General features: G+C 40.2%; 1 protein-coding gene across 2 annotated transcripts in view; it reads right to left on the bottom strand.

Annotated features, from left to right (window-relative positions):
- The window catches only part of gdpd5b (glycerophosphodiester phosphodiesterase domain containing 5b), a 52,113-nt gene that overhangs the window by 21,482 nt on the left and 5,106 nt on the right, over positions 1 to 25,525 (bottom strand). For both annotated transcript variants that reach the window (XR_007570923.1, XM_050059993.1), the window contains exon 2: positions 10,367 to 10,540. Coding sequence is in view for 1 of the 2 variants with exons in the window: in XM_050059993.1 (XP_049915950.1) it covers positions 10,367 to 10,483 (117 nt within the window). In the remaining variant the exon portion in view is untranslated. The remainder of the gene's footprint in view (positions 1 to 10,366; positions 10,541 to 25,525) is intronic.

Genomic DNA, 25,525 nt, shown 5'->3' on the forward strand with positions numbered 1-25,525 from the left:
TAATCAGCATCTTGATATGGCACACCTGTGAGGTGGGATGGATTATCTCGGCAAAGGAGAAGTGCTCACTAACACAGATTTAGACAGATTTGTGAACAGTATTTGAGGGGAAATGGTCTTTTGTGTGTGTAGAAAAAGTTTTAGATCTTTGAGTTCAGACCATGAAAAATGGGAGTAAAAACAAAAGTGTTGCGTTTATATTTTTGTTCAGTGTATTTAATTTATCTGGTGGTTCCAGCTCCTCAAATGTGAAGAGTTGCTCATTTTGTCTTTTCTCTATCACTGTAAATTGAGTATCTTTGGAGTTTGGACTGGTGATCAGACAAAACAAGCCACTTTGAGACACTACTTTGAGCTCCAGGAACTCAATGATTGGGCATTTTATAGAATGAAATAAATGGAGAAAATAAAAACACAAGGCCAATTTATATTTGTTAGTTGCCATCCTTTGAAAAATATCATGTATATGTGCACTGTGTGCACTGTGGTGTCAAGATAAAGACACTAAGCTCAGCAACCTTGGCATACCAACTTGCATACACCATTGTGTGTGCAGAGGATCAGATTATTATCGCTGCGACCAGCTGATGCGACACACAGGTAAGACAGCCTGCCTGACCTGCTTGTATCTGCTCTCATCCCCGGTGTTTTTCCTTTTGTTTTTTCATTTGGACAAAATCAAAATGCTCTCTAACGTTAAGTAAGGAAGTTTTGAAACATGATACAACCTGGAATTATTTCAAACAGTGCAGAATGTGAAGGTCAAGTTTTGACCTCAAGTTTGTTTTAAGAGCTTTCCCACATTTCAACATTCAGACCTGAGGTCAGACTTAATGTGGAAATCACGATGGTATGAAGATTTATTATTCAATTTTTGGGCATGGTTTTATGGCATTACAGAGATCAGCTGTACAAAAAAGGGAAACAAGCCCGAGGGATATCTAATTCAATCCCCTCTCATATTTGGACATGACTTCTTAAGTACATCTCAGACGTGCAAGAAAAAAACGTGTAAGGAAAAAACTTTATTATGTAAGAAGCTCCGCTTACATCATATAACAAGGGCACCAGATAGGTTTGGATGCACATGTCTGTCTTTACAGGAGGAAAATGACACTAAAAAGTAAAAGCAGTCTTCCCAGAAAAACACTTCTTCTTTTTCTAAAGCAAATAGTACTGTTTGACCCTTCAAGTGTTTTTCAGCTTTATTATAAAACACCCACTACAAAAAAACAATGTTTAACCTTCACACTTGTTCCTACATTCGGATATGTCTTCTGACAAAGAGCACAGCAAATCAATTCCAGTAACAAATAGATTACCATGGCCTCTGTGAGAGGCAGCTCAGTGATGAGAAAGCAGCAACCCTGGTTCCCATGGTCCTTAATGATTACCTGAAAACACCTGGGAGATCTGACCTTGCTACTGAGAGAGGACATTGTTCACCACCCCCTTTCATCCCCCCTTCACTCCCTTCCTCCTCCTCCTCCTCCTCCTCTCTAGATTATGATGGACGGGACCCTGTGAGAGCTGTGATGGTGTGGTGAATACGTTACCCACACTGAAGGTCTCTTAAATTAATTGGATCACCTAATAAACTGAATCCCAACGTCATTTCTGAGAGCTGATGCTAAATGGGATTTTATTATCTACCATAACTCACACTGCTATATTGGCTTAAATGAAGCAATTATATATCTCTTAAAGCAGTGTGAATTTATGCCAATCTTTCTGATTACTTTCATGCACACAATAAAAACTGCATCCAAATGATACTGTAACCATCACCGTTTATCTTTGTTCTGATTCAGCTGGGACAAGGGGAGGAGATCTTGTGTGTCAACCAGCATGCAGTGCAGTTTATTAGCTCTTTATAGTATATGTTTAACATGCAGTCCTCCTTTTGTGTCTTTTAAATTTGACTTGAATTCCTGCACAAACTGTAACAAAACAATCCTGCATTGAAGAATAACTGATCTCGTTAGCTCTGATGTTCTCTTCCTGTTTGCTAGCTAACTCAGCAGCAGAGCTCGTCCAGCCTGACAGTACTTGGCCTGCCCTGGTGACATCACATTACCATTCTGCATGGCTGGCTTTTTATCCAGGCACAACACCCCATGGCACGTACTGACAGTGCGGCAACAGAAATCTATCAGAACGCAACAATCACTTGGAGTATTTAAAGAGCAGTGTACGCTAACAGCCATCCGTGCTTTGTTCTGATAATTATTCTGACTGGTGTTATGCTGTTCGCCCCTTGGAGAAATCATAGAGGACAAAGAGGACAAGTTCTCCTTGTGAAACGTCCAATCTATTGAATTAGCTTTAATTCAGATCAAATGATGTGGTGTGCTGTAATTAAAACGTAATTTTAAAAAATACTGGAACGTCTTTTGAAAACTACCAAGTAATACTCGAAGTAATGTTCTACAGACAGCTGCAAGGGGTAAGATTAAATATATTTCTAAAATAGTGAACAAATTTGATTTTTAAACCAGAGATATTAAAAGGATGAAAGCCGTAGAATAGGCCTTAGAGAACAAACCCCGCCGCTAATAACAGAGGGATCAAATAGATTAAGGAGAAAATCACTGCAGTATGTAAACACTCATTTTAAAACCTAAAAAAGAATATGCTTGCACTTAAGTCACTGGAGCCTCTGCATAAATGCTATGAACATACAACTCTTAGGATTATATCTGATATGGATCCACTGCCCTTTTTAGGTGTTTGTGAGCCAAATAGAGTGTTGCCCTGGTAAAATTACAGACAAGGTCTGCTAAAAACACTAAAAATAGTATGAAACTGATATATTATCGCTGACTCACCGCTGCGTCAGAGGAAATTGCATCAGTGATTTAACATCTGAGAAAAGCAGGTGTGGCGAGAGAGAGAGAGAGCGAGCAGACAACTTTGGGCTTTGCTCAGAATTATTAAAAGACACGTAGCAAAGAATGTTGTAGAATATTAAAAGGGGGTGCATTTAAAATCCCTTCACAGGTGCTGTGGTTCAGAACCACTGCAGTCCAGGACAAGAGAGCAGCTTTGCAATAACAGCCAATGCAATTTTACCTTTTTGCGTCCCTCAGTGGCTGTCTGACTGACTTTTTTATTTGTCTGGACTTTTAATGGCTCACAGCCAGTCCACAACAGTCTATGATTGAAGCAGCCAATAGGATATCTATTCAACAGGCTTATTGGATTTTTACAGCTGTAATCTTGAGACGTTCATGTCTCCTGTAATTCTGGGAGGCCTTCTTATTATATAACATATTTTCTTGTTGAGTTGACACCATCACACTAGCTATGTTGCGAGATCACAGCTCCACAAATGTATTTTCTCTTTATTTTAAAGCCTGTAGCACACAAACGTTACTGTGCTCAGCCGCTTTCCACATGTGCAAGATCTGTCTTAAATAGCTCAGCATCAGGTCATTTGAGTAACTAATTTTAGTAAATCTAGCTAAACTAAAACTATATGGTGACCAGAATTTTCCAGCCCTGATGGTAGTTTGTGGGAAGTATCCTCCTTGGCGTGTGGTGAATGATTGTGGTGCCAGGAGGGTGGAGTTCACCATGACTATTTACTGTAGTTATAGTAGATTAGAGTACGGAGATATGTAATAATCTTACCTCTAAATACTTAATATTTGTGTAGACTTTTTGGCACTTTTAATGTGGTCCTCTGGGACAAACCCAATCAGATTAAACCCAGGCATATAGCATTAAGTCATTGATTCTTTAGCCTGACGGTTACAGAGATTTCTCTGATATTTATCTGCCCTTCTTTTCCCTGTAGGAGCAACTGCTAATGATAATACCAACATGACTGACTGACCATGTGCTCTCTCTTATCCCTCTAAGAATGCTTCAATACTGTATGTCAAACAGGATTTAGGCTACAATATAGTGTCATACTTATATTCATGCTCAGCAACTGTCCATGCATGAAGAACCTGTGCAGTTGAGCAAACACGCGCTTGCTTACTTACTCAGATACACATAAGAAAAACAAATACACATGCTGTACAGTTACTTAAACAAAGCAAATGGCAATTAATATACTTGTTTTGATTGATGATCTGATTTGCAAGTCAACCTCGGAGCAAATGCAGATCCTGGATGCAATGTATACATTCATACACAAAAACTAGTCATTCTTCAGATTCACAAATCAAGCTGGGAATTGCCATGTATGTGTGTAAATTTATGCAAACTTTCCTACCAACAGTGAAGCCCCAGTAGCTTTCTGTGCTTAACTCTGACCCCCTTAACAGCATGTACACAGAGAGAAGATAGCCTAAGAGCTTATGAATCACACAGACAAGCATGTGGATTATTAATAACTGCACACCAGAACATTTTTGTAGAGATACTGTACATACTAGCCAACAGGGGAAAAAAGGATTACATGAAGAAACTGTCCTTGTACATGTACAGCGCGTCACCATGTACAGTGACACACTGGAAGTTCTCTACAGCGATAGCACAGGACAACTTTCTGAACACTTTTTGTGCTCGGCTGATTATGTGCTTCTGGCTGTGATATAACTCTGGAAATTGCAAACTCAGTCTATGTGGGCTACAGTACATATTGGCTATATGACAAGAATAGTCAGAGGGAAGACAAACAGCAGCTGATGTATAAGCCATTTACTGAGAGATGCTGTCTGTAGTAGCACTAAGCTTAGAGAGTACACCGGTATCATTATCTATTTTAATTGTTCAGCTATAGATACTATGTAATATGCATCCAAATCCCATATACAGTGTTCGGATAGCCAACAACACACAATGAAATGATGCATTCAATTAGTTCTGATAGCCTGACTCAGTGTGCTGCCATCTAACATGCCAACACTGTGGAGAGAAAATATGCTGTGGGATAGTCCTGAATCAATTTGCAGCCAAAGATAAATACAGACAGATACAAACAAACCCATACATGTTGTGGATAAACTTGAAGACTGACAGAGAGACATTTTTCAGCTCACACAAAGCAGGAAAAAATGATAAAGCTGCTTTCGCCGTTACGCTTTCGCTGACGATGCTTCTTTCCCAGTGAGGCGCAGGCACAGCCTCACATGCCTCGATCTTCACCGGATTTAACACCTCAGTCCCTTGTCACATTCCTGAGCATATCCAGATAAGTCCCTGGCATTTCACACAGGGGTGTGCACTGCTTTATAATGTAGCCATACTAACACGGCCATGCACACAATGTAAAAGTGTGTGCAAACATGCGATTGTGGTCCTGATAACTGAACAATGAAAGTGAAATTATCCTCCTCATTTTAGCATAGAAAAAAATTACACACTGTCGACATATACAAGCAAAAGTTATTCATTTTCTAATATTTAATTCCTAAAACAGGAAATCATGCTACCATTCCAGCCAATAAGCGGCAAAAGCGCGACATGGCTGGCTGACCCTGCAAAGCTTCTCCCTTTTAAACCTCCATAAATCTGATCGAGGCCCTACTGTGAGAGCATCACTTTTTTTTTTTTGTCCCAGTATTTGTGGTTCTTGTCAGCCCCTCTTGTGAGATCAATACTCTGGCTCTAAACTGAACTCAGGATGAGACCTCCATCCACAGACTCTGTGTCATTGAAATATCATTCTACCGATTTCACATTGTATATGTTTTGCATTGAATGGATGCTTAAGGCAGAGCACAAAGCACAGGTCATGCACGGTATTCATCACAGGCTAAACAGCCACACACCAGGAGTTATCTTGGGGATTTTCTAATTACAGCGGATAAAGTAAATATGTTGTTCAGCAACCGCAGAAGTTATCAGAGCACTTAGGCGTTAACAGCTGGGTATTTTAGATTCAAGTTTCTTTAAGTCCCTTAGTGACGGCTGCTTTGATTCTTCTGCAGTGTGTTACATTTGCAAGGCTGCCAATACACCTTGGTGACGGCCCTGAAACTAGAGGCACTAATTTAAAGTTTCTAAAAAATGACTCCTATTCTTAATAAAACTGTAGCCTCTGCCACATTTCTGAAATCTACAAATTATTCTCTCACCCTTCAGGGCCTTGGTTTCACTATGTGGAACATGTGAGTGTGTACTGCTGAGTGACTGGCTGCATCTTTACAGGCAAAGTGGGGAAAACAGCAGATCACCTGACACGTGTATTTATCACATTTACATTGATGCTTCCATATAATCTTTTTATTATCAGACAGTCATTATTAACTGATTTACATTACAGTAAGAGTGCAGGCGTAAAAGGCTGCAACTAACTTTCTTTTATGATTAATCTCCTGATCATTTTCATTTTTTATAGTGAAAACCTGATCTCAATTCCTAGAGCCCAAATTGACGTCTTCAAACTTCTTGTTTTGTCTGACTAACAGATATTGAGATGCCATCACTTTACACTCACAACAGAGAAGCTATCAAAAGGTAATGCTAGTTGGACTCTAACAAGTAATCGAGTAAATAGCTATCAGTTACTATTCAGCGAATCGCCTTAACAATTACTCAACTAGTTGTTTCAGCTCTAGTGAGGTACATACAGCAATGCAGTTAAAAATAAAAAGGTGTTATTAACATATTAATTTAGCATTTGATGAAGCGTCTTTGAATTTAAATCACATCCTACAAATTAGTGTCATCAAACAAAGTAGGCAAACCTTTAAGTAAACACGTGAAAGCCATTGGTGAAAAAAAGATAAATGTTTTCTATCAATAATATTGATTAAAATATCCCGAAGCACAACAAAACCAAATGTAGACTTTGCCCTGTGTGACTATCATATTTCATACCGATAAAATTCAAAAAATTACAGAGGAACAAAGACAGATGCCCTGGAGAAGATGGGAGTTATGGAGAGGTGCTTTAAGACAAACTGAAACAGCATGATCTCCCACTCTGTTCGCAAAAACAAGAAACATTCAGAGGATGCCAAAACCAAATAACGTGGTAACAACTACGTATTGATTAAAATGCATACAACACATGTATAGTGGCTAATTGACAAGCCAAAATCCATATGAAGTATTGCCATTCACCACATTAAAACACATCAGAGATCATCCATCATGCCCTCAGCCTCATCATTAAGTCACCTCACATCTGATTTATTGGAGCTGATGACCTTTCAGTCTGCCTGCTAGAGGGACAAGTGGACAAGTATGTGATCAGGCACACAGAATGAAGGAAAATGAGCTGAAATGTTGAGGTCCGTCAGAAATGGATGAGTCACCCGTCCAAAAATTGAAATAATACAAAGACTAAATTTCACGGGCATGCAAGAAAAAGGCAAAAAGTAATTTCATGATCAACATTAGGGGTGGGTGAAATCAATACAGCATAGTATTGTGATATTTTGTGTGTCAATATTGTATCAATACTTGGACTCCAAGTATAGATATTCTTATTATAATAATTACAGCTTACTAGCATAATAAAATTCATTACTTTTTCAGTCCACGAGACACATTTTGCTGGAATAAAAATGATTGAGACATTATTTTTAAAACTTTATCTGATTAGATAAAACAAATGTTGACAAAGTTTTCCTTTGGGCATTATATGTTATTGCAATACTCGCAATCTCATTGTATCGTATTGCATCCCGATGATATCGTACCTTGTGGCCTCTGGTGATTCACACCCCTTATCAACATCACAACAACTTTTTGATTCTACTGATTTGATGTTCTCTTGCAACTGTTGCTTTCCAAAGCAAATGAAACAACAATATGCCATTTAGTGGAGTCACCATGCCGTGGGTAATTCTGTTCTCTTATTTGTCCAATATTTCACAGGCCAGGGCTAATGAAGACGGCAAGAACACTGATAAATACAGGCGGAGCAGCTTTGCTTCTATTTTTGAAGCCTTTTGTGTGACTGAATGGTAAAGACTGGCTAAATGGAAATACTTTCAATTATTACTGAGAGGCAAGATCACCTTGCACTTCATGACGTGGGCTGTCTTCCTACAAAGCACCTTGAACACAGACAAAGACAACTGCACTGGGCCAGCCAGTCAGCCTGAACGGCTCATTACAGTGGACAAAGATGAAAAAGGGGAGAAATAGCATGATCCGCTTGTAGATTATGAATGAGTCTACAGTTGTTTCAACATGAGATTCTCAGTTCTCACGCTTCTGTGATTCGCTCGGGTCCAGTTACGTGTAGCTGATACCTGTCCTTGATTGGTCACAGTTTGTTTACTGGGATCGTTAAATATGCAGTCTTATAACATCACCTTGACCTATGCGAGGAAGCATCCTTGATGGACATGACAGCTCTCTGCTCACTCAAATGAATACAGACAAATAAATAGCAGACTACACAAATCTATTCCTCTATGCTTAACAATTATTGACAGCAAAGAGGCACCCTTAGTAGTTGTCTATATTTACAATTGTAGTAGAACGGATCATTATGGCTCAATCACTTGCTATATAATCACATTAAAGGAATGTTGAGGGGAAAATATCCACATCCTCAATCAACTGAATGGAAACTGACTGCAGCCTGCAGAGTGCATGTTCCCAGCTGTGTGCTTCTTACACCGAGGTCAAGACAAGTGCTATCCACCACCACACGGTCAAAACAAAGGATGAGCACTGTGAACACAGAATGCTGACTCAGCTCTATGCTATCAGCTGGACTGAAAGACAGCCACTTGCCACAGGAAACAGAGCTACACGGTGTCCAGTTTCCTGCAAACAGGAGGGGAAAAAAATCTATATGTCTTTATTTAGTTCTGCAATGCTTTTTATATGATGCAAGAGCTATTAAAATATAACCACCCAGTCATGCTTGTATTATTTTTATCTGTTTGTTTACACACCTAATGCAGGTTAAATTCACGCCACATAATTTCTTTGGCATCTGCGTGCTGAGTGGTACGAGTCTATTGTCTGTATCCTGGGTTTCTGCTTGTCTACAGTAGCCTATGGTATGTGGGCATAAATAAATTATACAGCCTAGTGTCGTGCACACATGGGAATGTGCTGTGTGTTTCAGTTTGTTGCAGCAACATAAGCGGTGTGTCCTTCCTTAATACGGGGTAGAGGAGATAAAAGGGAAAAGGTCAGGATAAATTGCTCATCTTGTGTAGGCTGTATTATGGGCATAATAATAAAAGTACAAAAAGCACAGCAATAATCTTTGTTTGGGAGCTGCATGCGGTGATGAAACATTGATTTGAAAAACAGCATAATCAAGAGTGTGAGTAACCACTTACCAGCATACATTTGAATGTTTAAAACTTATTGAACTCGTAGCCTTTCCAGACTATAATACGTGTGACTCTTATTCAGATACATTAAACAACAGCCAGGCTCTATGAAAAACCCACAAACAAAAAAAAAAACCAACACTTGGAGGATAATACGAATAACAAAATCTGATTAAACTCATACAAAATGTGCAGAGCGAAGGAGATGACAGACTATTGGAAACAGTGGAGTATTGTGATACCAAATGAACCTCTATGTGGAAAGCTCAAGGTTATTGAATGAAGGATAAGCCAGCAAGGACATATTTGCTCACAGATAATTGTTCATTGTAAATCAATGATGAGAGACAAAAGGTATCTAGAGACCATACGGTGTAGGAGCACACTGCTACGGATGACTAACACAGACAGATCTATGGGTGTGATATGGTTTTTCCCTTGGTACAGTAACAGAATACGTGATAACATCCCACCTCCTACACAGCCATCTTGTTATTCAGAGCTGTGAAAATACTCACATTAATGTAACAGCTGCGATAATGTCTTTTAAATTCAGCAGCTAAAAATCAAGTAGAGGAACACCAGATTTTTTTGGTGCTAGGTCTCTGACAGATGTAGAAAACCAGCGGGAAAAACAGTGACGTCAAATTAAATCTAATAGAAATTCACATTTTCAAGCTGAAAATTGATATCATTCTACATCAGTCTCTCTGGACTGTACAGTTATTGAAAATGACCTTGACAAGATGAATTACACAGAGAATGAGATGATCAGATCTCATTCACTGCCGACCTCATGTGTGCACATGTGCACAATATGAGCGTGTATACAGCTTACAATGATCTTGTGATATGATTAAAGTGGGAAAAGAAAAAATGTTATCTATGATCTCCTGGGTGTAAATGTTAAGTAAATCTGTAGGACGTTAAAGATTCAGACTTGCAGTATAACGCTGTAAGGTCATAATAACTGACTGGCACACAGGTGATGTGTTTCATGTAGTAACCACCATATACATGTTCTGTATCTTGCACCAACACGTGACTGTGTTCTGGGGAAAAAAGTTATTGTGTGTGTTTTTTAAATAGCCGACAGCCTGATTTACAGCAACCCTTATTGATGCAGTTCACCCACAAAAGAGGCTTCCACCCCCTCTCACCTTTGTGGTGTCATCATGGGAACGTTGATAGCGTTTCCAGCGGCAACCGTAGATCCCAGTGATACATGACAAACACAGCTGGCGCTCATAGACCTGGAGGGGTTGGTGCTTCACCATGCTCCTTCAGTCAGTCCTGCTTCCAGAGCTCTAACATCCCACTGACTACCAAGTGTCCTGTAAGAAAATAAAAAAACACAACATGAAATGTTTGCGTTAATGTTGATGCAAACGACATGATTATAAAAAGGTGGAGCTGAAGAAGAGCACATTGAACAATCCGAGGAACAAACAGTTACTACAGTAACCTGTCTGGCTCTTTGATAGAAAACACATGCTGACCTGAAAAGCACCGTGCTTTGATACAAAGCCCAGCCTAAAATTAAGACCTTGTTTCCCAGCTGCCGTTTCCAATGACAACTGAGACTGCGAGGAGCTTTCATCAATATGATCAAGGAAAAAAAGAAAATGAAATTGAAAAGAGCTTGCGAGCCCACTGTCTATTGAACATCACATTAAATTACAGTGACCATGAATATATCACGCAGTCACTACATATCTGGGTCAAAAGACAGCATGCAGGCCCCATCTCTGCCTTTTATGTCAAGCCCAGAAAAAGGCCAGGCAAAGAAAAGGCCAGCAGGTGTAACAAGGATGTAATGTAACAGTGGTATTATAGCAAAAGCCCTCAACGTACAGTATTAAAAAAAAACTTTTGTACAGCAATAGTCAACATGGCAAGTTAACCTAGCAGGCAGAACAACACTAATTCTGTGTTGCAGTGAACCCAACCAGCGTCACAACCCTCTCTCAATGTGGAGGAGCAGCAGAGCACCATCACACTTTACAAAAAAAAAGCCAGCACTCCTTTCATGCCTGTCTAGTGTTGTTGTAGTGTGTTAGTGACCATGGTAGGAGCGCCAGGCTGTGTTGCTCGTAAATAATCAGAGTTATAACTCGGTCCTCCTGTAGAGCTGCTGCTGATTCAGCACGGAGACTCTGCAATCAGCTGTAATAACAATAATGATATTACAGCAGTGCTGGCTGTTATCACAAGTTTACCTCACTCTCCTGGGACATGATGGAGCCTGTTGTGCTGCATCAGATCAATCTGGGGTGGAAAGTGCATCCTGATGGTATCAAAAGCATAAATAAACTGTGCATAATTAATGGCATCTTTCTGCTGATGAGAGTCAGAGTGATTAAAAGTGTATACACACAAACACACAAACATGTTTTCCTGAAGCATTTTAACCGGTGATATTCCTCTTTCCTCGCAGCATATGGCTAAGTCCCATCTGATGTTTCAGAGCATTTCTGCATGTTAACTACACTCTTCCTGCTGTAATCAGGCTGTCTCAGGCTCTGGGCAGCTGCTCATTAGCATCTGCTGCAGTGGCCATGCTTCCTGTTATTAGTAAGACTGCTCTGACGAGGGCGGGCCTGACCCTAGGGTATATTGAACCTGGCCCACCCCAGCAGGACCACAAGGGTCTTGACTGGCAATGCTGCTCCATGCCTTCAAACTGATAGTGATACACTTCAATCAACCAAATATCGCAGCTGCTAGTACAAATCTTAATATAGCCAAAGAAACAACACTACTATGAAGCTGAGTGGTGGCAACGAGAATCAAACCCCTGATGCTTGCTGACATGGTTAATGCTGTGCTCTAGCCACTGACTGATACAGGACAGACACTGTCAAGGAAAACCAGGCACGGACTGGATGCATGCAGAGAATCGCTGTCTTCTCTGCCAGGGGCCAAACACAATATAAGCCAATGTGTTATCAATAATCACCTTATCTACTTGGGAGTCTGCACTGCTCAATCCCCATCGAGCTGCCATGCAGCTGACCACGGATTTAGACCTTGATCAGATCAGGAAGTGCTTGATGAGCAATTATGCTTGTCTGATGTTATTTCTGAATAAATCATGGTGTGCAATTCTTTGATTGACATTCACTGTCCACCATCACCAGGGTTACGCTTACTTTATTGTGCTGGAAATTGTTTAATTTTTCATTCATTCAGCATATGGGAACAACTAAATTTACCTTGGTAACACTGAACATTAAAATAAACCCATTGACAAATTCGTATGAAATTGAAAATGTGATTTTTAACTAACATTTTGTCTTGCATCATGCACACACAAATACCAAATGACATGTTAATTGGATTAAGTTATTTCATATCAATACTGACAGGCCTGAACATCAATGACGTTGGCATGTGATCAACAGCGCCTAACATCCACAACAAAAGACAAATATCGGATATGTGTCTGGGCATGCCGACCAAGCCTTAAGCAAAACAATCATGCAGCTGACACAGTAAAAGCCCGTTGGTGTGTTCATGAAGGCAAAGTAACAACCACATTCTGCATGTCATGCTGCCACTTGTTGACAAATGATAATGTTCAAACCTGCTGTATCCACAGCAATGTCTCCATGTTGTTGCAGCAAAGTGGCTCATGCGGTTTATGTCGCAACATGTTTACCTCCAAAAGCTTCCATTCACACCAGTGTGGCAGCCACTTGGATCCTCAGAGTCAAAAATATCACACACACATCGCTGCTACTTCAACTGAGCCGAACATCAAACAGCCCTTTAATTCCAACTATTTGATGTAGGATATTATCATAATTAGGCAGAGCAGCACTGAGGCCACATTTGTCACCTTCAGATGGCAGGCTCATCCATTTTTTACTTCTGAGTTAATGTGCCCCAACCCTCATCCGAGCTGGATAAAGACAGTGGGAACAGTGCGGCAATTAATCCCTTTATCAGCATGATGTCTTACCAGAAACTCATCAGCTAAATGTGACCCAGTGGAGACAATTAAATCCTCAATAAACTGCAATGAATTGGCAAAGCTAAGTTAAATACAGCATGAACAGTAATGCTCTGCACTTCAGTCTCAGGAAGAAATGACATTCAGCCATATTTTGCCAACATGGATGTGACACCTCAGACCATAGTAGGTGCAGAGGTGTGACCACCGTGCGGGCTGCACTGTCACAATTACTCACTGTGTCACAAAAACACAAAAGCTGAAATGACTGAGCACAAAATAACAAAAGACCAACTCCCTTTTGCTTAGTTTAACATTAAAATTTCTAATGAATAAATCTACTTTGCTATGCCTTTAAACACAATTCCAGATCCTGTCAGGTACATAAATACTTAATAGATAAATTTAGCAGGGGAAATCAACAAGTGATCAATCCTTTCCATCACAGGAGTCGCAGCTTTTCTAACATTCACGTGTCCATCAGAAGTTGTTTGAACTTGAGTGAACAAGAAGATATGAAGGTTGCATGAAAACCCCCTAAAAGGCTGTCGTCATCCCCTTTTCTGCTGCCTCATTTCCTCCAATCAAAGGCACAGCGAAGGAAAACAGTCTGCAGGGGAGGAAATGCTTCAGCAGTTTCCCAGCAAAAAACAGGGTCTTCTCCTGACCAGGGGACTGAGGGAGAGGCCAAGCTGCAGAGGACTACGGGATTGAAGGCCAACCCCCTAATGAGAAGGAAAATCTCCTTCGAATAAGAGCAGTTCACCAAGAAAGGGACAAATTATGCTTTCGTAACCAGCACAACCTCACACAAAACACCACTGTAATGTACAGAGAGTGGACAAGATGCAATATTACCCTTTCAGTGTGATTGGTAATTTTTAATAACGCTATAAAGCTTTTAATGTTCAATTACTGAGAGAGGTATTATTAAGCAAATCTTACTTTTCCGAACTTTATTCAAATGGTGTTTTTTTGTTAATATACCAGGAGGTGTATTGTTCTGTAAGGTGTTCTTGATCACACATCACTATAGAGTTGAACCAACAACTGTAACTGAACTTTTATATTTTAAGTGAGTCTCAAAAATGGCAAAAGAAAAATTGCAGTAACATAACCCTTTTTCTGTAGCTGAATGACTCTAATGTGAGTCAAAACTCTTGTCTAAGAGCATCTTTACATGTCCCACAAAGAGGTAAACATGCACGACAAAGTACACTTTTGCATGACACAGTGACAACTTAATGTCAAAGTTAAATATTGCAGTCAGAAGAATCAACTCACTTGGTTGCAAAGGCCAAAAAAAAAAATTGTATTTTCAAATTTTGCAGGCACAAAGACAACATTAGGCTGGATGTGAATGCCTTGGTCACACTAAGAGACACTACAGTAAATCTTCACAAATTTATGAGTGCAACACACAAATATCTTCCTGCATTACATTAAGGAATCCTTTGAGCCTTCAGCAAATGGGCCTCCATTTGATCCCCGTCATGTTTGAATAATCTGAATTGCTTATTGAGATGTGCAATGGCTACCAAGTAACAAAGCACCATGGAGACTTGGCTGAACCATGCCGCATCAAAAGATGCCTGTGAGGGAGTTGGTTAGTGACACATGGGTGATAAAACCCGCTATAACAAGCACTGGGAGTCATTACATCAGAGCTGTTAAAGCTGGCTGAGCCCTGACAGTCTAGTGCTGTGGAAGAAATACAGACTCTTGGCAACTTTTAAAATTAGGTCATGAAAGATCGTAGCTGCTCAGGAATAGTCTTGGTACTGGGAGCCCATCAGATCTTCTGTTTAAGCCAACCACTGTTGCTGCTTTCTGTAAACCCTATCACTTTCTGTGCATTTGCTTATTCATTTTTTGTGCTGTATCAGTTCATCCATGTTCAGTTCATCCATGTAAAGAAAATGAAACTTTTTTTTAGTTTATTGTTTACCTTAAAGCATAAAAGACGAGACAAGGCCACTTTCTATTGTACTCTAGTTATCGCCTCTGCAAATCTCTGATCAAATAAAAAAAATAACAGAAAAACAACAGCAGATCATCAGCTTTTGTAAACAGAGGTGAGCACAGATAATAAAAACAGATAAACACTAATGCAGGTTAAGCTTCACACTGCTTTCTTTAATTCTTCTCTGCATGTGACAAAGCCAGGCGAGCTTTCTCACGAAAACAAAAATCTGGAGACGTGTTCTAACTTGCTAGGCGTGGAATACATAGTATGTGTATGAGTTTGCACGCTGTACAAATTATAACTCTGATAACCACTCAGGTGAGGCAAGGGGAACACTGTCACTATTCTATCACAATACTGTTAAATTAAGTTTATCTATAAAAGAAGAGCAGTGGATGAAGGGGGAGGAAAAGCTTTTCTGTTTAGTTCATTTCTTTCTCTCACCCTACATCTAATTTAATACTCCCTTAATATTACTTTTGGCCCTTAATGCGGACTACTTATAATGTATCCCATTTAACGATCTGATCTTTGTAAGAATGCCAGCGAAACACTTCAGGATAAACTGTTAAGACTGCACACAGTCATCTGCATCATAAAGAACAGACCGGGAAATCACAACTATGTTTCCACACATCTCAAAGTTAATCATGTAGCAAGCACTATAAAAGCTGATTTGATAGGCTTGTGTCCACCATGTCAATTTATTCATTATTCATGCAAAATGACTTTTGAGACCCTCAAAGCATCGCTTTCATTTTGTTTCTATGATGAAAATAACCAGCCGAACAAGCTGTACGCACCATCATCTTGACTAACATCCCTTGATAACCATGGAGTTTATGAGCAGAGCATTCAACCCTAAAACACCACCTGAGTTGCTCAATATGTGAGAGCATAACCTCCCTGAAAGACGTTTTGTCCAAAGAAACCTCCGATTTCCTTAAGATAATGATCATCCTGATGTAACAAGAGTGTGCCCATTTGAAGACAACAACACTCGTAAACAAAAATGGGTCGGCACGTTATAAGACTATCTTTGTGGGAACACAAACAAATTCATACATGTTTTGATTGAGGCACCACCGGACCCTGCAGCGTTTGCTCATTTGCTAAACAAACAGTTTGCTCACAGGGTTGAAGAACGAGCACATTTTTCTCCAGCAATTTTCTTTACATTCTGCTCTAAAACATACATGACAATGGGTTTACTCCTTGCCATCATCATGATGTGAAGACCACTTGACAATGAGACACAATGTAAACACAAACCTGTGAAAACTATCTAGACGAGGTTGACGAGGTTGCAGGAAAGAAGCATTTAACATCCTTCTGTTGGTCGCAAGGTGTTGCATGTAAAGCATTGGCAATGCAGTGCAATACACAAATGGTGCATTTTCAACTAGTGCTGCAATTTGTTTATGTAAATTTAAGTTTAAAGCCCCTGCCTTACCCAATAAAAACAATGTTTGACTTGTTTTCATCTAATCTCAGATGCAACCATAAATATCATTAGCGCAACACAAGCTATCAACATAATTCCAACCAAACCCTCACAGAGATCACTCCCATGAGTCAGTGTGGTGGAAGTTAAAGATTTAATGGCCACAGCCTCTGACCAAGAGCTCCCGTTCATCCCCAGTCTGACATTATGCCCCACCACAAACCACTCTCAAATTGTCAAGTCAGCTGTGCTAGTTAGCGACAACTGAATGGAGGCCGATTTGTGATAGTGATGAAAACATCATCTTCCTCAGGCCTTTCAGTCATAAGTTCATAGGGTGAAAGTGAAGCTGAGGAGGGAAAAAAGAATCACAGCCTGCTCAAAGTTTTCCATCAAAGCATGTATCCCTTTTATTTTAACATCTGGTGTTAGGATTAACTTGGCATTTCATAGCTTCGAAAGAGAAATGGCTGATCGTAGAATCAATCGCAGCCATGATTCCACTTGGTTAGCGCCACCAAGGGTGTCCGTGCACCTACAGGCAGGAGGGTGTTACAATTAGCAGCCTGCTTTCAAGCAATATTGGAAGATGAAGCAATGGGATACTGATTAGGTAGCTGCGGGTAAGCAAAAAGCAACTTAATAGGCACTGACAATGCAGCATTAAGTGCATCCTGTCTAACAAGCGGTTTGCGCTGATGTTAGGAAATGTCGATGTCAGGAAAATTTCTCCCAAGGTCATTTTCAACACTGGATGCAGACGGCAAAACAAGCGTGAGTTCTGGATGTTTTTCTCGAGATTCAACTACAAATGTTTTGCTGGATTTAACAAGTTGGGGATGAGAAGATGTCTGTTACTTTTGTTTTTGCTATTGACTCAGATTCATCATTGACAAATAATCATTAATGAAATACTGTGATCAAACCTGAAAGGCTATTTGCATGCCTTGTTAAATCCTTTGAAGTCAGCTTGGTGACCTTAAAACTCCTTGACATGCTCCTTTAGGATATTGATGAGAATGAACGCAGATTTATTTCTAAGCATACACTACCTGAGGCATGTTGAATTTTCAGTAACGTCAATGTTAAAGTTTTACTAGCACTCTCAAGCTTATGACATCGAGATGAAATATAATAAAGTATTCAACACATACTTGTTGCGAGGTGCTGGTGCCAGAACATTCTGGCCGGACAACTGAGAATAGAAGGGTATTGCAAAATGCTTACATAATAGCTCTTGCGTGGTAATTTCCCTCCTGTGCATGATATTGGACAGGTCATCACTTGCATTTAATGATTACTGACTCCGACACTGACGGGTCCATTTACACCAATAATCCTGAATAAATTAATTCTCCAGGACATTAGGAAAGCTTCAGAAAATGGCACCATGTTAATATAACCATAAAACAGACAACATAAGGGACACGACAGCTTGATGGAGCACAAACAACGGCTCACTGTTAGAGAATGATTCGTGTCTTTGTCTGACCAACTGAGCCAAGCAGTCTACACAGCAGCTTACAATATGAAAGTCGCACATTAAACCTGAGATTTAAAAGACTCCAGGGCTGTGCCATACAAGGTAGTGAGAAGTGCAGCTCAAGCCAGCTGAGAAACCTGAATTTTTGCGAGGGGAGATACTTTTTAAACTGACCAACATCATGAAATGATGACTGAAAATCTGTGTCCTGCATTTTTAGCAAAAAGCAATCTGCAACAGACTTAATAAAGTGGGAGGGGTATGTTAGAGCAGACAATCTGACACTTAACTCATCAAACTGACAGCTCATCAATCTGAAAAAATATGGGTCAGAGATAATCTGAGGGAAAAATTAATCTAATCACAGTCCATCAGTATCTTCAAATTAGAACAGTGACAGCGGGAAGAGAAGTGTCATTACAGTCACTCATTTCCATTATTAGAGCAAAACAAAATGAAAAATAACTCAGAGAAGGGAAAGAAATCCACCCACTCATTTCTGTGCGGACAAAACAATGGAGGTGTAAGTAGGTCAAGTGATGTGTGGAGATATTGCTCTCATTTTCATCTGGAGGTAAAGGTAACTCCTAAAGAGTGAGTTGGCTTGATGCTGCAGGGATGGTGCGTGACAAAGCAACGCAGTTACAGTGGAAAACAGAGTAATATTAGCAGTTTTTTGCAGAGCTATGAGGATGGAGGGCTTGGTCATTACTGATTTGAGTGTTTCAGATAGTGTAAATGCTGTGAATTTCCCCTGAGGCTTCAACAGATGCACCATGAAAACACAGATCAACAGTTTTGAGCAACAGACTTTGTGGCTTGATGGCTAACATCAATGTTTTTTGGAGCATGCCGTAATAGACCACCCAGACACATGTTTTGGTGCAGAGGCAGAATGGAAAAACAACTTCACAAAAAAAACGCCCCAGTCGACTTTGTGAAGTCTGAGCCCAGCTTCTTCCTGCTGTGAGGTGACAGTGCTAACTCGCTCACTGGCTAAGTAATTATCACCTTAAAGACTGGTTGAGACAGAGTCAGCTTAATGTATATTTGCACCACACTGAGCTGTTTAACTTAAGCACAGCCTGTGATTTTGGATGCCTGGGAGAAAAGCAAAAGGAAAGCCCTCAGGACAGGAGGTGGATCCCACAGAGAAGAGTGCCAGGCTATGAAGAAGCAGTACTACTGACGTGTATGCGGATACCACAGCTGAATGTTTGTGTCCATGCTGCCGATACAACTTTTCAAGCTGACGAGAACCCATTAATTAGAGCTAAATGCTCCGGTGTCACTCGGTCATGCTGCAGCTCTCTGAGGCTGCTCTTAAGCACTGTAGTACTTCAAACTAAATGCTACCATCAGCTTGTTAATATACTCACAATGACAATGTTAACATGCTGCTTAACTGTTTTGCTAGTTAGCATAAAACACACAAAAGTACTGCTGAGGATAACGGGGATGTTATTAGTTATGCAAGCATTTAGTCATTAATTAAACTGATGAATAAACTGAAATTTTGACCTGATGAGATGGCTCTAGACAAAAAAAATAGGAGTGTATGTACCAAAGATTGTTTCAATAGATCAAGTTGTTGGGATATTTCACTGGAAAAGAACCATAAGAAACGTTAGGGGAAAAAGACAGTAGGATTCTTCCTCAGGATATGATGATTGTCTTCACCAAATTTCAATTAATTCAGTATTTTTTAAGATTATTTCAGTCTGGACCGAAGCGTTGGAGAATTGTACAGACTCCACAGAGCCATGCTGCTAGAACTAATAATGCAAAAGCACTTAGAAGCCGAAGGTGACAAAAGCGAATGTCGAAAAGAGACACATTGGGGTTACAATGAAATAAATCTGAATGAAATCATTCGGAATTAAAGTTTTTCCAGGTAGTTTACATGAGAAATATTCATTACCAATGAGGGTTTACACAGGAGATCAGTTTAATCGCCTTTTAAATCACCTGTATTCGGGTCCGCACAAGGTTTTGGGCAGGGAAGGTTCCTGATTGGATAGGGGGCGGATGTTATGTGTTTACGTTTACAGGAAGAAAACACTGTAGTCCTCGTTTCCGGATAACAATATGCTTGACGACGCCTTTCTTAGTGCCTTTTTCGGGCTTGTTTTGCTTATATTCTTGAAGCAGCAGTACGACAACAACCTTGTTCTGCTAATGTTTCGTCTGTTGAGGAGGAGAAGAGAGGTAGAAGGTCGAAGAAGGGAGACAGAAGACCGTGCTTGACCGGAATGAACTTTAAGAGGAATGAGTGTATACAAGTGCAAGAAATTCTTTCATTCGGAATTAGAAACGGAATATTCCAGCCCCAGCATTGGCCATTTTCATTCTGAATTAGGTGTTTACAAGATCACATTTAATAGGAATGAACTTTAATTCCAAATGAAAAGGGAATTAAACTGTCCATGTAAACGCACTCATTGTAGGTGTTTCAAGGTATGCCGTGATAAAAAAGTTGAGGGTTATCATATCGTATACGCTTTCTTATCTACAATATTGAAAAATAAATAAATAAATAAATAAATGGACACTGAATCCCCACTTTATTTTAGTTATTTTCAACAAGGAGGCTTTTTACACATACTTCCATTAACAAAATGGTTTCAAGTTTCCCTTAGAGTAATAAAACATTCATCTGTAATACTGTGATACCTTGAAACAACAATATTTTCTGAAACGGTAATTGTACTGTGAAAAAACTGTTGCAACCCTCGTGAAAGACAACCAGGATTAAGGAGCAGGGGGAAAGAGGGTGTTTAAGTGGGAGAGGGGTTAAGAGGATGGGCACTTTGCCTCTTTTGTCAAATCATCTTGAGTGTGTTGGTGTTATAACCAGCAGCAGGTGTACGACATCTGGATCTTATATTCAAGCCTTATATGAAGAGGTTTCTTTTTTTAAAAACAGCTTTATAATCACACTTTGATCTGGATTTGATGATCCTTCTGAGTATTACAGCTTTGATAATGAGAGAGAACAAAGCGTTAAGCTTCCAAGCCCGGCTCCCCTAGAATATCAGCAGCTACAATTTAACAGCCTGCCCCGGCTATCCGAGCATGTAATTGTTAATTCACCAAACTGTTCATAAAATGGTCCATGAATTTGGTAATGACACAGAAAAACGCAGGCAGATATTTTTGGATACTTTCTACTGATGGCTCTTTGTAAAATTAATGGGCCATTTTACATGTCTACAAAACGCACTGTGTGAAACACTGTAACTACAATGGTATAGAGTCTATTACAACCACTTGTCAGAGCTCTTTGGCCTACTTAATGCTTTTCAACCAAGGCTCCGAGTACTTTTTTACAGGTCCCCCCTATAGTTAAACCTGCAGTATATTATTCAACAAATGTTTCTGCTTTCATAGCTGGTTTTGCCATAGAATTCCAGCCAACAGAGAGGAGGGTGTGGGGCCCCTGACCAGTCGAAATCACTGTCCATCGCTGAGAATTGCTAACCTTCAACAGTAAAGAATGCAATCACGTTTCCTGGAGGCAGAGAGCATTCCACTTGTTTCAGTAATCAGTGAAATCAGTGACTGTACTCTTTGGACGGGTATGAAAACTGTGTGCTTGGCACTTCATGGCACACGGAGAGCTGCTGGCCCAGGCAGAAAATGTTGAAGCTGCTTTCAATACATCACTGTTCCAACCTGGAGCAATGCTGCCTGACTCATTTGCTATGACCCAATGTCCCCTGTTGTCTGCTGTGAGGCTTAAAGAAATATTAAACAATGGCAGAACAAGTTATGTTGTGACCCCTCCTGGCCTGTCTGCCTGTTAGAGTTGAGAGAAAGTATTCTGAGGTTGGTTCCTAATCATAGGTGATACTGCTGTGTTGATACTGTGGCCTGAAAAGCAAACAGCTGACACAGTCATCCGTGGCATGCAGAATCATGGTGAGAACCATTGTTGTGCTGCGTGTGGCAAATGGACAACTCCATTGGCTTAGTTCACACCGGCCTCTTCAGTCTGACTTTGTGTGCGGACTAGCATGTTTTATCAAGGTGCCATCTGTATGTCTACGTGAGGGCTCTTCACCACCATCTGTGTGTTGACATCACACCGAGTCCTGTCCTCTGCTGTGACTTGCTGTCTGAGCCCGGGAGGCAGCGCCAGACGAGCAGGTGCCGCTATGGTGAACTTGGCATTCTGAAAGGGAAACTGAGCTTTGTCCTTATATGATCATGAACATTTGGCTTTGATTTGGCATTTTGCATTTGGTCTTTAATTCTATTACAGGGATTACACGACAGCAACAAAACTGTATCAATAGTGAATATGTCTGAAATAAACTCAGATCATGAAATAACCAGAAAAACTACTTTCTTCTCCAGGTAGGAGGATTAGATCATCTATAAAAACATAACCTTAACCACTTCTCACACACAAGAGTTGATGCAGACACACCTGTGGCACTGACGACATGAGAAAGTTTTACATTTTCTAAGTTAGTCTTTGTGTGATCTCTGTGACGGTGGGTCTCAAATTGTGGGAATATTCTCAAGAATAAAAGAAAAACAAGCAGACTTGTTATCCAGTCAAGTAGGTATTTGTCTTTTTTCAAAGAGGAGCTGCAGATTTGGTAAAATAAGTGGGCACCTCCCAGTTTGTCCATCTGGACTTCTAAAAGCTTAAAACTCGTAAAAGACGCAAAACCAAAGTCTCATGTGTGCCTATGAGAGTCAAATCAACAGGCTTGGGAATGTTACCTGCACAAATACGGTGAGACAAACAAACGGAAGGGTTTTTTTTAATCATTATTTTCTCCAACCTTTATTTTGGGCTTCAATTTGACAACAATTTGACAGAGACTGAGGTCCCTTAGGTAGTGTACTCACACAGATTTCATGTACTGCTGGATGCTGAACTTGTCCATAGTGCAAGGATCTGCTATGCATTGCAGGTATGAAGCATGTTTAACATGGAGGGGATGTGCTCAGTAACAGCTGGGCTTCAACCTCTCTGAGCACGGTGGGAATGAAGCTTTGCCAAATGAGTATTCTGACTATTTTACTTTTGCTGTCTGGAACGGGTACAAAGCAGTTCTCTCACAATTCTGTAGTACAGTGTAAAAGACTCCTCCCGTCCCCAAAAGCCCACCATGGTCTTTGACAGATTTAAAACTGTGGACTGAAAGACACTGACTAAGTGTGTAACATCACTTGCATATAGAAAGCCGACTTGTCAATTGGTCGTGCAGACGGACAAAAGATTTTCAACTTGTCAGCCAATCATCAAACTTCAAACACGTGTCGATTATATTCAGTCTGCATTGTGCAATCTTGTTTACAGACGTGGTCTTGTGGACAGACATGACAAAGCGAGGCGCCATTATGTGACTACGTGTCCCTGACTGCGTGCTTCAACATCTGTTTTGAAAAACCAAGCGTTTTTATTTATCTATTTTGCTTTGACAACTTCAACATTCATAAACCACACATTCCCAACCTATTGCGTAGGCAGACCAGCTTGTACTGCAAAGTCCTTCACTCCTCAGTATCAATTTGGCCCCAACTGCTGCTAGCATGTGCTCCATTATGTCTATATTAACCCCATTCAAAGATGGCAAGAAAAATGTTTTTCTAGAAAGAAAAATTGGTCGCAGTAAAGTAGCAGTGTGACATAAAGTGCTGTGGAAATTATAGTCCTTGACTGAGTCGAGGTTGTTATGTACACAGCCTGTAACCATGATTTTCTCTCTCATTTTCTCAAATCTTATAATCCAATTTAGTAACCAATTACGCTCATATTAAATGTTTGCTATTGCTTCTGCGAGTGGAACCACATGGAAATCAGATTTTTTTTTTTTTTTTTTCATGTGGTTGCCACAAATTAATAGTAAACGCTTTCTGAAGTGTGCCAGCTCTTAGTAGAGGACCATTATCCTTACTGGGGACAGGCACAGAAGATGAGTACTGATGAGTGTGTGTGTGTGTGTGTGTGTGTGTGTGTGTGTGTGTGTGTGCACGTGAGAGAGACACACAGAGGGATGGACTGGACCTCACTGCTACAGGGCAGCTGATAATAACAGGTCATTTCTTTCAGTCAGACTCGCACTGCCCCTGGACAATTCTGCACAGCTTCGACGGATCTTATAGATGTGTTTCTTTTCCTATATGAGGCTCGCAAATATCCTACAGGATATTGCATCTATTGTAGGATGGCTCTGTTTCTCTTGTTAGATGCAGCTATTTAAGGAAACAGTACATGAAGATATAAGTACACAGTGGCAGTTATATAAGCAGCGCAGGCAAAGCAGAACGTCTAGGACACAGAATCAATACTTCACTCAAATGGACAATGGGGTCTGCTGCACAGTGCAACTATACATGTCCAATCAGCAGGACACAATCAGCAGCAACATGCATGACACTTGAAGGCTAGATAAAGAAAACATGGTTTAAATGCTGTACAAAAAGTCGGTAACCACTAAGTGGATTACTGCTGTGAACACAGCACACCACATCCCTCCCTGTTCTGACCTATTACATCTCCCTATATTCTCCGTTTATTCTCCTAAAATAACATTTCTAGGGTGATCTTTAAAGCACTTTTCAAACAACCCCAAGCCTTTCCAGCATGGCTGTACATTTTTTCAACACCTTACCCACATCTCACTCTAATCCAAGTAAATTTTAAGAATTGCAAAAGTGTATGTTATGTCAACTGTTTTTCCAGCTAACCTCAAAATGTCAGCGTTTGTATCATTTTGTCCATGTGCCTCATCTGAAACTGGGGCAATTAGAGTGTCAAGAGTGAGATTTATTTTCTCAACAGGCCTACAATATGAGTTTCAATGTCATGATCTGAAAACATTTTCATAGTGCTGGCTACCCTCAGGACTGGGGCCCCACTTACTATGCAGCAGCATGTACAGAACTGTACTGTACAAGCCAAAAAGAAGCTCAAAAACATAGTATTCAGCACACTCCTCTCCAAAGCCCTTCAATCCATTTATAGATGTTGTAAAAAAAAAAAGAAAAAAAAAAAGAAAAAGGGGCAATAAAAGAGAAGCAGCCTTGCATAGTCTTGACTCCTCCTGAGTCATCCGTCTGTTGAAACCAAACAGGTTCTAAATCCCTAAAAAGTAATTATTGACATGCCTAGAGGATGCAAATAAATGTCATTTGTCATCTGGAAGCCTTACCAAAGGCAAACAAGTATAAGCTGTTTTTACTGGAACTGTAGTAGTGACAGATGGGGAAGCGTTAACACGGTCAAGAAAGGCCTAACACGAAGAGACAATGTGCCAAATTGAGCCAATAGCCAAAGCTTTAAAAGGGGAACTAATGCTTTTTTCAACCTGAACCCTGTTTTCCGATCTACTTTTGTCTAAATGAGTGATAGGATGTTCAATATTTGAAATTTCTCCAGTATGAAGCTTGGGCTGACCTGCCTGCAGCCCGTGAGCATGCGCTATATTAAATAATAGGGCACTCAGACAGC

This window comes from Epinephelus moara, chromosome 2, assembly GCF_006386435.1.
Source record: "Epinephelus moara isolate mb chromosome 2, YSFRI_EMoa_1.0, whole genome shotgun sequence".
Taxonomy (NCBI): domain Eukaryota; kingdom Metazoa; phylum Chordata; class Actinopteri; order Perciformes; family Serranidae; genus Epinephelus; species Epinephelus moara.